Source organism: Sitophilus oryzae, unplaced genomic scaffold (assembly GCF_002938485.1).
Source record: "Sitophilus oryzae breed Bouriz unplaced genomic scaffold, Soryzae_2.0 scaffold_1514_pilon_pilon, whole genome shotgun sequence".
Classification (NCBI taxonomy): domain Eukaryota; kingdom Metazoa; phylum Arthropoda; class Insecta; order Coleoptera; family Curculionidae; genus Sitophilus; species Sitophilus oryzae.
The window spans coordinates 372,097-391,084 of NW_022146186.1; the positions used below are offsets into that span (position 1 = coordinate 372,097).

Consider the following 18,988-nt stretch of genomic DNA (forward strand, 5'->3'; position numbering starts at 1 on the left):
CCTTAATACACCTAATCCAACACACTTTAACCGAAATAAAGAAGATGAAGACCTAATCGCCTCCCCGTCATTATCGAATTCTGTCTCCGATCGGAAACCAATCCATCCGCATCTAATACGCTTTTACGCGACAATGCAGTACATTCCCTCTTTCGTTTCTCGATCAATATATCTGCACGAGATTCATCAGCGTTAACACCAACATATCTCATCTCAAAATGCAGCGCTTTATCTCGTTATTGCTGATCCTTGCGATACACCAATCTAGTTCCTTCGTCCTCGACGGTTCTTCGAACTCTTACTCCCAGTTCCGAAAGTGGGGTGGTGGTACCAATGGAACTCTAGAATTCGAGTTTAAAACCGACCAACCAAACGGACTTTTACTCTACACAGATGACGGAGGAACTTATGATTTTTTCGAGATCAAACTCGTCGAAGGAGCATTAAGACTCCGATATAACCTCGGTGGTGGAGCTCAGATCATCACCGTAGGTAAAGAATTACATGACGGTCACTGGCACAAAGTTCAGGTGCAGAGACACGAAGAACGTACGATTTTGACGGTGGATGGGGTGTCGCAGATGCGTACTTCCAGAGGGAAGGAGTTCAATTTCGGGAAGTTTGAGACGAATTCGGACGTGTATATCGGGGGTATGCCGAAATGGTACAACAAGAAGTTGGCGTTGTTGGCGTTGCCCAGTGTGATCTTCGAGCCGAGGTTCATGGGAGCGGTGAGGAATCTGATTTATCCGGATCAGGAGGCGGGGACTGCAAGGAGGCAGGAGACTAGGCCTAAGGATCACCGGGTAAGTTCATATATATTTTTTAATTTTATGTTTAAGAATTTTTATGCTGTCCCTCCGGATATAACTTTGATTATAGTCTGTCCAACGACAAGATGTGTCGTTTTAATTTCAAAGTAGTTTATTTTATTTTATAAAGAAATAAGTTGGTACAATTGGAACGCATAGCAGGGAATTAATATATTTAAAATTTGAGTGACCTTTCAAAATAATGTAAAAAAACTATAAAACTACAGCATAAAACTGAAAAAATCTAATCGAGTTATTTTATTTAAATATATATTCGGTATATGTTAACACAAAACAAACAAGAACAGAACACCATATACCAAAAAATATAGAAAATAACTATTTCTTACTTTCAAGCTTCAGGAAACTTTCCGCATTTATTATTTATTTATCAATATAACTTATGTACAAATACAAATTTGTAATATTCCACAGGAATATATAAAACAGCATAAATAAACCAAACTATTTTATTAATAATAACACTTGCCGAATTTTATACCATAAAGGTTGATTAATTAACTTTAATCTTAATCTTTTTAAACCAGTACATTTTGACATTATTTTTCTGCAGTACTAAAGTCTATTATTTACCTATCGTGTGATGTCGTTATTTTACAGCTACCCCAGTTTTTAGTATATGTTTAGTACGATCCTTGTACCACATACGAGATGCACTTATCTATGACGAGATGGTATGCAAACTTTATTGATGGTAACCTTAATGGTGTATAGACTTTCTGCCTGGACACCGAGTATTAATTATAAACTGTGCTCTGGGTCTACAGTTAATTTTCCCTCGATTTTTCTTCGACTTCAAAAGACACAAAACACACATAATAACACGAATCAAAATGCATCATCTTCCAAAACGCAGGGTATTTGATATAAGATGACAAAAAATTATAACCTATAATTTGGCAAGACTTTGACAAACCTCAAAAATCTAATGGCGAGTTCATATGCATCGGCTTCAGTTTGTCGTTCATCGTTCCTTCAAACAAATAAAATTGAAATATGATCTGTCATTTTTTAAATAAACCAATAAAACTGATTAAAAACAACAAGAGACGACGCATGCCGGATTTATATTTAAACCCATCCATAGTTAACTTAAAAATTATTAGAAACTTTTTTTAGCAAAATAAATAGATTGGTATGGAAGTCATCTGCTTTTCTTCTGTCATCGTCTGTCGAAATCTTACCTGAGAATAAAAACTACTACTATACTACTCGTCATACAGACTCAAAATTTCATAAAAAAATAACCAATTATGTTTCTTTTTTTATTCAACTCTATAATATTACTTTAATATCTAATTTCTAGTTTACTCCTACTTCTATTGTGCGCTCTAGCATAAATTGCTTTCTATAATTTAAAGCAGATTCCGAACCGGTGCACAAAAGAAATGAAAGAAGACGCTTAACAGAATAAATGTCGTTAGGGCGATAAGTAGCGAAAACGATTTAAAAAGTAATTTACTTAAAACGATTCAATTTGTTACCAAAAACGCTCCTGTACATTTTATTCCGTTGGCAAACGTGGACGAATTAAGTATTTAAATTTAATCTCTTTTTGTCTCAATTTTTGTTTCTGTTATACAAAAAAAAATGTTTCAATTAAAAAATGTAGGAACGGATTTTTGGAGTAAGTGTTATATTATATATCATGGCGTTTGGGAGGTCCTAAAGCTATAAAAAAAGGAAATCTAGGTCCTGAATAGAAAGAAAAAAATCTAGGTCCTCAATACTTAAAAAAATTGTGTGTGCAGTATGTGCTCATATTTGAATTGGTGAGTCTTCAATTCCCCATTTATGAAGCATATCACGGCATCTGCCATGACCCACCCTAAAACGATTTACACGACTCCAGGTATGACGAGGAAGGTCCATACCCGCGAGGGCACCCGATACATCGGCAACTAAGTTCAAGTTGCGTGTTCCCGGACTGCTAGCCACAAGCTCGTTCCATTTGGAGTGCATATTGTACTCGCTCTGAAGTTCGTCGTCCATCCAGATTGGGTTGCGAGATTTGAGGCGCTTAGAAGGAGGAGGATTGATAGACAGTTGAATAGGTAAGCCGTCTTGGGTGGAAGCCTTCATCCACTCCTTTTGTGCCATAGCTCTTCTGCGAATTTGAGGGGGGGCAATATTCGCTAGGATCGGGAGCCATACTGTTGGGGTTGATCTTAATGTCCCAGTTACAACTCTCATAGCTTCATTGAGCTGCACATCGATTTTATACGTGTTGTGACTTTTGTACCATACCGGTGCACAGTACTCTGCCGCCGAGTAAGTTAGAGCCAGCGCGGCAGTTCTGAGTGTGTTTCCATCCGCACCCCACGAAGTTCCTGCGAGTTTACTCAAGATATTATTTCTGGATTTAATTTTCTGTGCGGTTTTTGTAATGTGCTGATTATAGGATAAAGTCCTGTCCAACGTGACACCCAGATATGTTGGGCATTGGTTGTGTCTAATTCTTTCTCCCCCAAAATATACGTTCAGTTCCTCTTTAGCTAACCTATTCGACAAGTGAAATGCCCCAGTTTCCGATTTTAGCGGGTTGGGCTTAAGGCACCATTTCTTGTAATATGCATGCAGTATTTCAAGATCTCGCGTAAGCTGGTTGCCGCCTGTTTCCAAGGACTGATGTTGTGTAGCCAGTGCCATGTCATCTGCGTATATAAATTTAAGAGCCGTAGTTGGCGGGACGTCATTTGTATATACGTTGAAAAGAAGTGGAGCGTGTACTGACCCCTGTAGGAGACCATTATTAAATGTGCGAGGGGAGCTAGTTTTATCGTTCAAATGTACTGTTATTCTTCTGTTGCTCAGCATGTTCTGTATGAGGTTTGTGATCTTTCTGCATTTGTTGGAGCTTGTACATCATGCCCTTTCTCCTCACTGTGTCGTACGCTTATGAAAAATTAACGAATGCGCATGCAGTTTTCATCCCCGTCTGGAAACCTGCTTCGATGAAAGTGGAAAGAGCAAGAACTTGATCAGTGCAGTTGCGCTTGGCTCTGAAACCTGCCTGTTGTTGGATAAGAACGTCTTCGACTGATGGCGAGATTCTGTTATAAAGTAGTCTCTCCAGCAGTTTATAGGTCATGCTAAGTAATGCAATGGGTCTATAGCTTGAAGAGACGTCAGCCGGTTTTCCTGGTTTAAGTATGGCAAGGATCTTCGAATGTCTGAAAACATTGGGGATCTCGCCGGTCCGAAGGATGTCATTAAAGAAGTCCAAGAGCCATTGTTTAGCTAAATTTCCGGTTAATAAACTTTCCTAAACGTTAGGCATTTTTTTGTTCGTTAGGCAAATTTGTATGTATGTAAACCTAACTGCTGACAAGTAGCTTCCGTTTGGATTAACGCAGCAGTATTTACAAAAAATAACTATTTTATTTTGTTGATTTTCTTGCAGTGGCGAAATACCCAAGGTGATGAAATTTAAAATGATAATAATAATTGTTTAAAAGATATCAACTAACTTTATTATACTTCTTCTGATCTTAGGTTTTGGTAATACCCTATTTTAGTTATAGTTCATTACAACTTCATCTCCAAATTTACTAGAAATGAACACAAATAGTTAGAGCAAAAGGTATACACATGTCTGATGGTTTTCCAACTAAAGATGAACTGTAATTTCATATTAAAGCAAATTTCTGGAGGCAATTTAATATGCGCATACTGAATAAATAAACCTTTATGAACATATTACATATATTCTGTATGTATGTTTAGACGGAGTAGAGAAGTTTTCGTTCAAATTAGTTTGTAATGTGTTTCAATGTGTGATTTTTTACACAAATTTACTGTTTCAACTAGGTTACACTGACGCTAGATTAAAACTTTTATGTTTCAAAAATTACGATTTTTTGAAAATTTTTTACTTACTATCTCGAAAATTAAGCTTCAAATTGAAAATATAATACATTAATTTGTTTATAAAGCAGGAAAAGTGGTCATGAAAGTGTGAAATTTGTATACCAATAATTCATTTCAAATATTGTCAGAAATCAATAAAAAACGGCATGAGACATGGACACCTTAAAATTTTAAAATCACAAACATATACATGGTGAGTTTTCTACGATGTTCTCTATGGGTATCTTGGATACTACTGGAGCTAGAGAGTCGGTTAAATGGGGAAATAATTGCAGTTTTGTGTGGTACAAATATATGCGCCCTTCGGATTTTTGAAAAAGTTTATGGCTTACTAGATATTTCGGTTACTTTAAAAATGCTGCCTAATTCCATTATAATCTATTTTAGACAAAAAGTTTTCAGATAAAAGTTTTAGATAATCACACCTTTAATCAAATTGTTTTCCCCGTTTTTTTTAAAGTTTGTCTTTTTATAAATTATAAATCATAACAGAATAAGAAGACCATGCCAATTAAGTGAAATTGGATAAAAAAGATAAGAATTGGCTATAACTCAGTAATTTTTCGAAAAAAAAACATAGTATAGCTTATACAGGGTGTCCCAGAAATAAGTGCAAATATTTTAACGGTAGTATAGTTCAACCCCAGAAGCACCACTATGAGTTTTTTTTGCGAAAAAAAAATTTTGAAAATTCGAAATTTTTATAAAAATTTTTGGAATTTTTTTTAGTTTTTAGTTAAAAAATATAATTTCTTGATAATATGGCAACATAGGTATTAGATCAAATTTACAAGAAAGAAAATCCAGAAAAGATCCAGTGGTTCTCAAAATTTTAGCAAAAAATCTTTTTTTTTTTGGAAATTTTCAAAATAAAATAACTCCGTTATTTTGGACTTATTTGAAAAACGATAAAGAGAAAATATGTTTCTTTTATCGAGATTTACCACCCTTTAAAATACTTGCACTTATTTCTGGGACACCCTGTATATGTCACGCTCAATAGTCGAATTCGGGCAATGCCCGAAAAAATTACGCAAATCTAATTTTGAGCAAGGAATATTTCCCAAACCCGAAAAACCAACTGCCCAATGAATTAACACCCTCCAAATAACCACGCTAACCAACTCGCCAAATAACTAAACCAATCCAACCAAAAAGAGTGAAACCAATGCAATCAAATCACACTTTAAGCAAAAAAAAATAATCGAATAAAATTAATTTTTCGGGTTTGGGAAATATTCCTTGCTCAAAACTAGATTTGCGTTTTTTCTCGGGCATTGCCCGAATTCGACTATTGAGCGTAATATATACACCAAAACACTTTAACGTGGTATTGTGGTGATTTAGTGTTTTATTTTGCTGTGTAACACCAAAGGTTCCAACCCCCAACTGTAATAGCTTATATCGCTGGAAGGCTTAAAAAATGTCGCTTTTTATGAAGTCATGGCATGAATTATGGTTTTCATTAAAAAAAAACAAGTTTGTGTTATATGTCAAAAATCACAAGCTTTAGAAAAAACGGAGAACGCAGTTTCATTAAGGATGTAATTATCTACAACTTTTTTCTGAAAACTTTTTGTCTAAAATAGATTATGATGAAATCAGCGAGCATTTTTAAAATAACCGAAATTTGTTTTTGACGAAATATCTAGTAAGCAATAAACTTTTTCAAAAATCTAAAAGGCCCATAATATGTTTGTGCTCACAAAACGGCAATTCTTTTCCCATTTGACCGACTCTCTAGCTCTTCCAAGATACCCATCGTAGAAAACACCCTGTAAATAATTAAGTTTTTCAAGATATGTATTTTAACACCCCTTAAGAAACCTATTCTATTCAACATAAATGTTTTCGTAATTCTCAAAATAAAAGATATCATAAACTTTACTCTATCGTTGAATCACCCTGTACAAAATCCGGTATGTCGTAAATGCCAAGGCTTTAATAAATCTCCAGCCAAGGAATACCCATTTCATGTCAAATTTGAGCTTATCCCAGACAAATATATAAAATCAATATACGGTTTACAGAAAGTCGTGTAAGATAACATCTAATCAATAACTCGACACGCTGTGAGGAATCTAAAATTGGCGAACGCTTGTAGAAAGGAATAAAAATATTCCGACTATTGTGGGAGTTTAGAAAAACAGGCAAATTGTTATTTCTACTCTTTCCCGCTGATGTTAGTGTTTCTCGTGGTTTTCATGGTATTATTCAACGCGAATTTTCACCCCGGTGTTTTCCTTTTATAGTATGGATTTCTAAGAAAAGGTGTTAAAGAAGTAAACGTTGTTGGTAATAGAATATGCATTCTTGTTTTAAAATATTGTATTTAGGGTTTCCAATATTGACATTTTAAATTTTCTATTGCTAGCCCATTTTTTACAAAAAGAAAGCTATTTAAATCTTTGTAAAATAGTATAAATATACCACCATTATTTCTGCCCAATTTTGATTACATACATAATTGTGTTAGTTAATAAATTATTATTCTAAATAAATATGGATTTGAATCAGAAATCAATGTGTAATAATAAGTTATGAATGTGAACGTCTCTGTTTTTATAAATATGCGATCGTCAAAAAATTATATAAAATTTATAAGGTGTGACTTTTTACCGCACTGTCTAAACACGTACAAAATTCAGTTTTTTTAGAATTTGAAGTAATTATTAATTAACGTAAACAGTAATTAATGCAATTAGAATACTGGGATCATATTAATTTGTCCTCTTTCACAAATATTTAAACAGTTTTTTTTTTATTTTTTAATGAAATCAGCTAACTCTATCGACAATTTTAGTATCTGTACTATTTGAAAATTTGTGACATCTTTAAAAATGATCTAAAATGTCAATATTTTATGGGTATATTGATAAATGAGGTCTAAATTATCAGAAAATGCATTTTCTACGAAAACTTGAAGAAAAATAAATAGTATAATACAATTTGATAGACAATTAAATTGTTCATCCGATTCTCGTAAAATATAGAGGTTGTTTCATTTATATTAAACAAATTATTTCCGTTTAAAACTAGTAATTAATTACATTTTAAATACATTTTTAGACTCTCTTAGTTTAATTTTTATTATTTCAACACAAAATTTATTAAATTGAAAAAATTCTGTACAATATTTGGTTTTAAAAACTTAAATACGCCTAGAGAAATGAAGCATTATTTTAATTGTTATTGTATTTTCACAAAAATGTAAATATTTCAAAAACGGTAAGATTAAAATGTAGTAAACCTTAATTAAATTTACCTTTTCACTAGTGAAATAAAAAAAGTGGGTTTCCATTTGAAAAAAATTATTTACGATAATTTTTTAATCGCCCAATTCAATGACAGCTAACGTCATTAGTATATGATATTCGAACAATTTAATTTTTGAAATAGATAGCCACATGTCTTGTCTTTATGTCACAGTGACTGTGGTAATCATTAAATTTGACTTTTAGGCTATAAATTTTTTTTTCACAGGTATTTTTTTCCCCCAAAAATTTTAAATATTTTTTTTTCTCAAAAACGGTTAATGTTAGATATGGAGTGTTTGATATCAAAATTCATAAAAAATTTCAGAGAATTTAAATGTATAATAAAAAATTGGGGTACCCATTTAAAATAAGAAAGTTGCTGTCAACTTCCGGTATTTCCGGAAGTGCCGCCATATTGAAAATATTTTTAATCGATAGATCTCGTTGTAAAACAATGATGTGCAAAAAATCTCCGATCTAGATATTGTGGTAATCTAGAAATTTCTAATGCACGCTCAGCCTGGGACACCCTGTATGTACAACACTAAATTATAATATTAAACCTCGTGACAAACAAGAGATTTATAGAACAGCATTGCGCCTCGCAGCTTTGCTTGCCTATATTTGCATCAAATTCATTAACACCCTTTACCTTTTTAAAACGAACCGTATTTCTTTTCAAAGAACAGCAATTTTAATTTCACTCTGTCACCAATACACTTTTTTCGAAATAAAAAGTAACGCTACATAGACTCGACTCTAGATTGCACCTAATTTGCATAACACAGGGTAGATTGAGGGATCAATTAACTCTGGCAGAATATTCATTGCGTGCTATTAGAATGCACGTATGGTTATGAAATTTGAATGGTAAACGGTACGTAGTAAGGATGTGATGATAATATTAGGTGTGTTTTTTTAGCGTGGCAATAAAGGGACGTTTATACTAATCATTCGATATTTACATTCACATGCAAGTGTTAAGTTCTGCTAGATACTTAGGAGGACAAATAATATTCTTTCCAAAATATTTCTTATCATTTTCAGCTTATTCAACCGTTTCCAATTATGGTGTATCCTCCTTTCACATATTTTGATACTCTCTTTGTAGTGGGCCCATTGTTGTCTATTGTTGGCTATGCGGACCCAAGTTATCCCTGCTAATTTCCTAATATCATGGTCCCGTCTCAGGTACGGTCGTCTTCTAGGTCTTTTAATTCCTCGTGGATGCTGTAATTTTTGTTGTCCGTCCTTCTTGCCAGGTGTCCTGCCTATTGCCCCTTGAGGGATATGACTCTGTGGATGACATCTATTACCTGGGTCTTGTCGTATCCGCTCTATCCTTTCACTATCTCTCTTGGTTATTCCCATTATATTTCGTTCCATTGAGCGTTGTGCCACCTCCAGTTTCCGTATGATGTCCGTTTTAAGTGTCCAAGTTTCGCATGTATATGTCATCTCTTGTAGTACACATTGGTCGAATGTTTTCTTCTTTAGAGAGTGGTACATAATACCATAAGTACTCCATGCTAACTTAATTCTTCTGTTGATTTCTGGTAGTAGAGTTCCTGAGCTGTGTATTAGTTGTCCCAAATATGTATTCTTCTACTATTTCCAGTGTTGTGTTATTTATGAGAATGTATTTTCTTTCCACTAGTTTGTTGTATATTACTTTAGTTTTCGCTAAGTTCATTTTGAGATCCACTTTATTTCGGCTGTATATAGTTCAGCAAAATAAAAACACTAAATCACCACAATACACCAAAACACTTTTACTTTTACACTGGACGTGCGTTTCGCTAACCATGTTAGCATCATCAGCAGATGATTATAAACTACACAGTTACAACTAAACAGTTTATAATCATCTGCTGATGATGCTAACATGGTTAGCGAAACGCGCGTCCAGTGTAAAAGTAAAAGTGTTTTGGTGTATTGTGGTGATTTAGTGTTTTTATTTTGCTGTTTAACACCAAAGGTTCCAACCCTCAACTGTAGTAATGTATATAGTTCGTTAATTTGTGCTTCAGAAGTATTGGCAGGACTATGTTATCAGCGAATCTTAGATAGTTGAGATATTCTCTGTCTATTTTTAATCCTTTGGTGGTCCAGGCCAGTTAACGGAAGATTTCTTCTAGTATTGCTGTAAACAGCTTTGGGGATACCGCGTCGTAATCCTTTACCAATTCTTTATATATATATATATATATATATATATATATATATATATATATATATATATATATATATATATATATATATATATATATATATATATATATATATATATATATATATTATACATACACTTCCTGGCGATATATACATACACGGCCTGGCAATATCTTGTTTTGCTAGGGCTTCTGTTATTGCCTTAGGATATATCGAGTCGAAAGCCTTCTCATAGTCTATAAAGGCTATTGCTAGTGGACGTTCGTATTCTTTTGTTCGGCTGATAGTTTCTCTTAGTGTATGTATGTGATCAATCGTGCTGTATGTGATCAATCGTTCTAAAGCCTGCTTGGAAAATTATAATAATAACAATTGTCTGGTTACAACCAAATGAAATTGAATACAGTAAAGAAAAGTCTATTTTTGGCATCTTACAATTATTTCAATGATGATGAAAATTTAAATTGATAATTTTTATATTTATTATTATATGTCATTCTAAAATAGTAAATAATTACTCTAAATAGGTAGGTAGCTATAGAAATAAAAAAATAAGTAACAATATTAAAAATAAGTCTATACTATTGTGGCGGGTTCATTTTTGAAAAAGTGTGGCATTTCAAGTTAATATATGTCAGTTTTTTAAGAAATTTTGAGTACAAAAGTATCATCTATACGTCTCAAAATCAAAATATATGCTAATGCTAACAACAGTGCCTATTACTGTGTCTCGGGAAGCTTTAATGTGAATAATATTGTTGCTATTTGGCTAGACACATGTTTATCCAATTAATTACACTAATTAGAGCTGGATTTCGTGGGATGATTGAGAAAACGATTATATAATATTAAACTAAACATTACGTTAATTTGGTGAAATTTGAATCTTGCTACACCTCTATTGATTATTCAAATTTAAGCATTATGTCAACATGAAAATAAATATTTATTCGAAGTCAGAACATAAAAATATTAGTTTGTATGCTAAAACACGAAAAAAATAATTAAAAAACTACAAAAAATTGGTTGGTTGTAAAATTTAAGAAATGCTAATCATAGTCTCTTATATTATGAAATATTAAGTTTTACAACAATATACGAAGGGCTACAGTTTGTTATTCAATATTATGCCGTATAATCGGAAAAAAGGCGTCAAAGATAGCTGGGGAATGGCAATTGATGATAATTTTGGCGAGCTCAATCTCTAGATGCCATTTACTAAAAATTGCCATAAAAGTTGTCAAAAATTAACACTACTTATAGAAAGATTAAAAAAGGATAGAACGTTTGCAGATTTATTATTATTTATTACTTATACAAGGAGAGTCTTAAATAAGTGCAAATATTTTCAGGGGTGGTATATTTCGACCCCAGAAACACATCTATGAGGGTTCTTTCGCTAAAAAAAAAGATGTTGAAAATCATGAATTTTCTTTTAAATTTCCCTGTATATTTTTCGAAAACTTTAGAACTGCCTGTTTACCGCAAATTTTCCCACGATATAATTTCTTAATCTTTGATGTTACTATATAGTTACGGCTTTATTCTGTAGTTACAGCAATGAAATGGATGCAAATACAGAAAAAATCCGGTGGCTCTCAAATTTAAAAAAAAAAAATTTTTAATTTTCAAAATTAAATAACTAGGTTATTTTGGATTTATCTGAAAAATGGTACAGAGAAAATATGTTTCTTTTATCGATATCTACCAACCTTGAAAATATTTGCACTTATTTAAGTCTCGCCCTGTATATTATTATTACAAGTCTATTTGGAAAAAAATATATTTTTTTATTTTAAAACTGCACTATTTAAAAATCATTTTTACTCGATATAAAAATAAATTACAATCTTCTTAAGGCTAACTGACAGTAAGTTTATGTAAACCATTAAAAAATAAGGAAGAGCAGACTAGCCAAGTAATGGCGTCTAGGGTTTGTCCTCGCCAAAATTATCATCTATTGTCATTCCTCAGCCATCTTTGACGCCTTTTTTCGATCGTATGGTATATATGATGTATTGTGGTAGAATGTATTTCGAATAACACAATTAAATACAAAAAAAATAAATAGCCACTTCGAAAAATTACATTAAAAAGCTTTTAAATAATTTTTATAGCTGTATATTTAACTTCTAATTAAACTTATTTCTTGCCCTTATGACTTATTAATATTAATGTTTGCAAATTGCACCGTTTTACTGAACGTAAAATATACATAGCTACTACGTAAGTGAGGTTAGTGAACTTAAAAGAGATTTAATGGACTTTTGACGTACGTGCAATATTAATGGTGTAAGCGCATTAGAGGGGATCGATAGCGCGTTAGTTTTACCCCATCTAATCTCCAAATGGCTTACTATTATATTGACAATGTCAAACGACATTTAACATAGTACGTCTGCGTTCCCAATTTCAAATCATTTAAATTAGTTCTGCTATAGAGCATTATTAACTGACAATTTTTGGATAATATTTAACGAATTTTTAATGAAAAATAATACTCCAAGCATATTTATTTCTGAGATTGTGAGGTGACTATCGACCTATTGCATTGCAACCTTTTCAGATCTATTGTGATCCTCTTATGATCTCTAGATTACATTTTCCAGTTCTGTTCTTTTCAAAAAGTCTAAGCAAGTTTGAAACCTGCACCCTAAAAAAACAATATACATGGTGTTACATTTAAAAAAAATATTTTATATTATTTAAAGTTTGGCGCAGAATTTTGAACACCTTGTATAATTTAAGATTACGATATTTATAGCAAGGTAAGTATTAAACTGTCTAAAGTAAATATCTAATAATGTTTTGATATCAAGAGAGTTCTTGGTATTTGTAATATTTTCTTTAAGGAAAGTTGAAAAATATATATTTTATTAATTTATTAATATCTCTGGAAGTATCAAAATAAATTTACTCATATCTTAGGACTATGTATAGTGATCAGAAAGGAGGACAAAAATGCAATCATATACAGGGGTTTTTACACATTTAAAAAAATAATTTTGATCCACTCACACAACATTTTTTATAGCCCTCTTCGTTTCTGAGCTACAGGATCTTTTTGGAAATTTTGCAATTTGAGACACCCCCTGTATCTCTGTTATTGTTAAAGGTATCGAAAAGATGAAAACTGTTTGATGTAGAATGTTTTACGTAGAATACAGTGGCGTAGTCTGATATTCTACAAAAGAAATATTTTTAAAGATATGAACTAAAGTTATGTTTTCTTAAATGGAATACCCTGTGTCACTTACATTACAAGAGAGTCTCCTGAGCATTTTGTTTTTTGGATCATGTCAATACAAGCCTTGGGTAATTTTTAAGGGCGAAATAAACTTCGCCACCAATAATTTGCAATTTGTTCAATTATCATTTCTTTTTGAAGTTCTTTTTTAATATGACAAGGCGGCTTTGGTGACTATTGTGAATTATATACTACTATGAACTGCCCATCATGTTCGACGTTTGGGAAATACTTGGCAGGAGAGTTAGATGTTGCGAAGCTGTACCAACTTCATTAAATGAACTTCGCTTGGTTCTTAAAGAAGAATGGGAAAGTATAACGCAATAGCATATATGCAGCCTCAATGACAGTGCGAACGAACGTATACAGACAACTAAGGCCACAGTATTAGGGTATTTTTCACAATTTTTTATTTCTGTTTGTATACTTGAGTATTACAGATGTTTTCTTTAATATCGTTAGTTATGTTATCGTTATTAGTGTTTATTAAAACCAGGTCTGTATCGTTATTCTTTAACACATTTTTTTTTAATTTACGACAATAGTGACCAAAACCATCTCGTCATATTAAAAAATTACATTAAAAAGTAATTATAATTGAAACAATTGCAAATTGATCATAATTAGTTCATTTCGCTCCTAAAAATTAACCAAAGCCTGTATTGACATGAATCAAAAAACAAAATGCTCAGAAATCATGGTTCTGAGCGTAAAATTATATTTTAGGAAGATTTACAAACTAAATTATTGCACAGGATGTTTTAAAGTTAGGATAGAAAAACAACCCCTCGATAAACCCTGTATAATATGGCAAATACTAAAATTTATAAAAAAAACTTAGTTTACGAATTAAAGTTGATATATACAGGGTGAGTTTCCTACGATGTTCTCTATGGGTATCTTGGAAACTCCTGGAGATAGAGAGTCGGTTAAATGGGGAAAGAATTGCAGTTTTGTGGGGTCATAAATATGCGCCTTTCAGATTTATGAAAAAGTTCATGGCTTACTAGATATTTTGAAAAAACAAAATTCAGCTATTTTAAAAATTGTCCAATTTTATTATAAGCTATTTTAAAAAAAAAGTTTTCAGATAGAAGTTGTAGATAATCACATCCTTAATGAGATCGTGTCCTCTGTTTTTTTCTAAAGCCTGTCATTTTTGACATATCACACAAACATATGTTTTTTTTAAATGGAAACCATAGTTGGCCATGACTTCATAAAAAGCGGCATTTTTTAAGCTTTTTAGCGATATTAGCTGTAATATGTTTTCTTCGAAAAATTACTGAGTTATAGCCAATTCTTATCATTTTTAAACAATTTCACTTAGTTAGCCATGGAAACAAGTTCAATCGCCGTTACTCTCAGAAATACTCTTGAAGCTGTCACATTCAAACTTTGTAAATTAAAATAAACAAAAATTGTAAATATGAATTTCTCAAATGAAGAAAAGCGTGTAGATACTCGCGCATCAATAGAGTGTTACCAAAATTACTTTCATTTTGCCCCCCCCCCCCGCATAATGAAGGAAATGTTAAAAATTATTAGTGCGAACGAACGTATTTAGACAACTAAGGCCACAGTATTAGGGTATTTTTTACAATTTTTTATTTCTGTTTGTATACTTGAGTATTACAGATGTTTTCTTTAATATCGTTAGTTATGTTATCGTTATTAGTGTTTATTAAAACCAGGTCTGTATCGTTATTCTTTAACACATTTTTTTTTTAATTTACGACAATAGTCACCAAAACCATCTCGTCATATTAAAAAATTACATTAAAAAGTAATTATAATTGAAACAATTGCAAATTGATCATAATTAGTTCATTTCGCTCCTAAAAATTAACCAAAGCCTGTATTGACATGAATCAAAAAACAAAATGCTCAGAAATCATGGTTCTGAGCGTAAAATTATATTTTAGGAAGATTTACAAACTAAATTATTGCACAGGATGTTTTAAAGTTAGGATAGAAAAACAACCCCTCGATAAACCCTGTATAATATGGCAAATACTAAAATTTATAAAAAACTTAGTTTACGAATTAAAGTTGATATATACAGGGGTTGAGTTTCCTACGATGTTCTCTATGGGTATCTTAGAAACTACTGGAGATAGAGAGTCGGTTAAACGGGGAAAGAATTGCAGTTTTGTGGGGTCATAAATATGCGCCTTTCAGATTTATGAAAAAGTTCATGGCTTACTAGACATTTAAAAAAAAATTCGGCTATTTTAAAAATTGTCCCTAATTCTATTATAAGCTATTTTAAACAAAAAGTTTTCAGATAAAAGTTGTAGATAATCACATCCTTAATGAGATCGTGTCCTCTGTTTTTTTCTAAAGCCTGTTATTTTTGACATATCACACAAACATATGTTTTTTTAAATGGAAACCATAGTGGGCCATGACTTCATAAAAAGCGGCATTTTTTAAGCTTTTTAGCAATATTAGCTATAATATGTTTTCTTCGAAAAATTACTGAGTTATAGCCAATTCTTATCATTTTTAAACAATTTCACTTAGTTAGCCATGGAAACAAGTTCAATCGCCGTTACTCTCAGAAATACTCTTGAAGCTGTCACATTCAAACTTTGTAAATTAAAATAAACAAAAATTGTAAATATGAATTTCTCAAATGAAGAAAAGCGTGTAGATACTCGCGCATCAATAGAGTGTTACCAAAATTACTTTCATTTTGCCCCCCCCCCCCGCATAATGAAGGAAATGTTAAAAATTATTGATATTATAATAATACAAACTCAGGGATAAGAAGAGGTGGTCTAATTGCATGGGCCTCCTCGATCACCTGACCTATCCATTTTAGATTTTTTTATGCGGTATGGTTAAAAATAAGGTTTACAAAAGAACTTATGAATTAAGAGAGGCACTCGAAGTGGCGGTACGAGAGAAGTTTAATTAAGTCAACCGGTCCTTTTGTGAGAATAGGTAATAATTCAGTTTTAAAAAGATGTAACTCTCTCAAAACAATGGCGGATTTTTTTAACATTTTCTAAAATAACTTAAAGTGTATGCAGTGACTGCAGCGATATTATTTTTTTAAGTTTTAGTTTGTGTAATGTAAATTCTAAAGAACCGTTTAGTAATATATTCTGACTTTTTATAAGTTATAAATCACAAAAGAATAAGAATGCCATGCAATCTAAGTGAAATTAGTCAAGAAAGATAAGAATTGGGTATAACTAAATTTAACTTTTCTAACAAGTCTTGAAAATCGTTCTCTAAAAAACATAACATTCACCGGTCAACGTACTATCCTCGAAAATGTTTGGTCAAGAAAAGTTGAACCAATAATCTTACACGCTTTTCTTCATTTGAAAAATTCATATTTACAATTTTTGTTTACTTTAATTTACAAAGTTTGGATGTGGCAGCTTCACATTTATAAGAGCAAACACGATTGTTTCCATGGCTAACTAGGTGAAATTATTTAAAAATGATAAGAATTGGCTATAACTCGATAATTTTTCGAAGAAAACATATTATAGCTTATATCGCTGAAAAGCTTAAAAAATGGCACTTTTTATAAAGTCATGGCCAACTATGGTTTCCATTTAAAAAAACATATGTTTGTGTCAAATGTCAAAAATGACAGGCTTTAGAAAAAAACGGAAGACACAATCTCATTAAGGATGTGATTATCTACAACTTTTATCTGAAAACTTTTTGTTTAAAATAGCTTATAATGGAATTAGGGACTATTTTTAAAATAGCCGAAATTTGTTTTTTTCTAAATATCTAGTAAGCCATGAACTTTTTCAAAAATCTGAAAGGCGCATATTTATGACCCCACAAAACTGCAATTCTTTCCCCGTTTAACCGACTCTCTATCTCCAGTAGTTTCCGAGATACCCATAGAGAACATCGTAGGAAACTCACCCTGTATAAAGTTTGCTAAAAAAATCATGAAAATAGGGCTAATATATCAAAAATATAACAGTTTAAATTTTACCAAAAATTTCTCCTTTAAGTTGCGTTTTTTTTTGCATCTGAGTGTATTTAATTGGTTAAAAGTAAAATATTTTAGTATATTAAATTAACACCAAAGGCCAATCGACCCCCAATCATTAAACAAATGTTTTAATTGTTTGATATTTTCTTTTTTTGTAAAAATCCCAAATAAATTACATTTTTCAATCTGTTGTAATAAAGTACGAGACATTGCAGCATACAATGGAAATAATTTTTAACCAAACGTATTAAATTTCATTACGGTCCACTTCACGGTAAAATAAATCTCGTCCTTTTTAAAAATAACGATCGCACACAACGCTACCGTCTCTGAGTTTTATCGAACTGTGAAACGCTCTCAAAGCGCCGCTGACTTTTGATATGTGGCGAAGTTGCCGAGGAAAAATTGTGGGCTTGTGGGATTGACGTATAAGAAAGCATAAGAGATTTGTTAACATTTTTGCCCGGGCGCGCTGAAAATAATGGGGAATATTCGACAAAGTTCTAAGGCAAATATATTATTGCCTCGAAGATTTGATACGGCAAATACACAAAATGAAATTGTTATGGTGTAAAATTTTGTTGTATAAAGATTCATTTATTTTTCATTTTGTCCTTTACTTCTACGTACAGGCACAGATTATACAGATTATAAACTTATCGTCAAAAGCATTGTTTTTCGTGGTTCCAATTTTCAGAGTCGCGCACTAGTTAGGTTACTACTTTGCGCACAAGCACGCCCACTTATGGCCTCTAAAATTGCGCACGGCGCCTGACCGGCCCAGTTATTACGCTGTTTAAACGGGAGTTTATTTTTGCGCACAAGAAAATTTACTCGTTTACTCATTGTCATAAAAAACAATTTTCGTACGAATTAGGGACAAGATTTTTATCTGTATACTTATAGGATAACTAATCTGTGGTAGGGGCTTAAATAAACGCTCTCCAGCGGGTTCTGTTGTTGGCAATTGATTTGACATCTCGCCATAATCGGTTTACTGCTTCGATCTCCTTTTTAATTGTCCTTTGCCATGTATGTCTTGGACAACCAGTTCTACTGCCTTGTGGATTCCATTCAATAGCTCTGCCAGCGAAGTTGTTGCCGATTCGTCTTAAAGTGTGACCAATCCACCTCCATTTTCTAAGTTTGATCTCGTTATATAGCTGCCTCTGGTTGGTCAAGCTTCATAAATCCTCATTTCTAATAGTAATTGGCCAGAATATTCCTACAATTTTTTGCAGACAGCGGTTTATGAAAACTTGGAGTTTGTTAATTAAAGGCAATGTAATTTTCCAGGTCTGTACCATAGAGCAATACTGACTTGACATTCGAATTGAAAATTTTAAGTTTATTAAGTTGAGAGTACTGTCGAGATCTCTAAATATTCTTGAGCATTCCGAATGCTATTCTGGCCTTGTTTATTCTATTTATGATATCTTGCTCTGTGTCTCCGTTGGTTGAGATTGTACTTAGTTGATTGAAGATTGTACTATAGCCAGTTGTGCCTTCTAGCACCTATTCTAGAAACTTGAAATCAATCTACAACAATGGTTTCTTTAATAATCGATATTTTTTCTGCATAATCTATGACTAATACTTTCTGAGATATAGCGGAGAGCCATTCTCACTGAGACAC

The 18,988-nt window shown here is 32.3% G+C and overlaps 1 protein-coding gene across 1 annotated transcript in view; it reads left to right on the plus strand.

Moving 5' to 3' along the window:
* The first annotated feature begins 218 nt into the window (after positions 1-218).
* The window catches only part of LOC115878476 (neurexin-3), a 350,620-nt gene continuing 331,850 nt past the window's right edge, over positions 219-18,988 (plus strand). The window contains exon 1 of the mRNA XM_030894994.1: positions 219-806. Within this exon, the coding sequence (XP_030750854.1) occupies positions 219-806 (588 nt within the window). The remainder of the gene's footprint in view (positions 807-18,988) is intronic.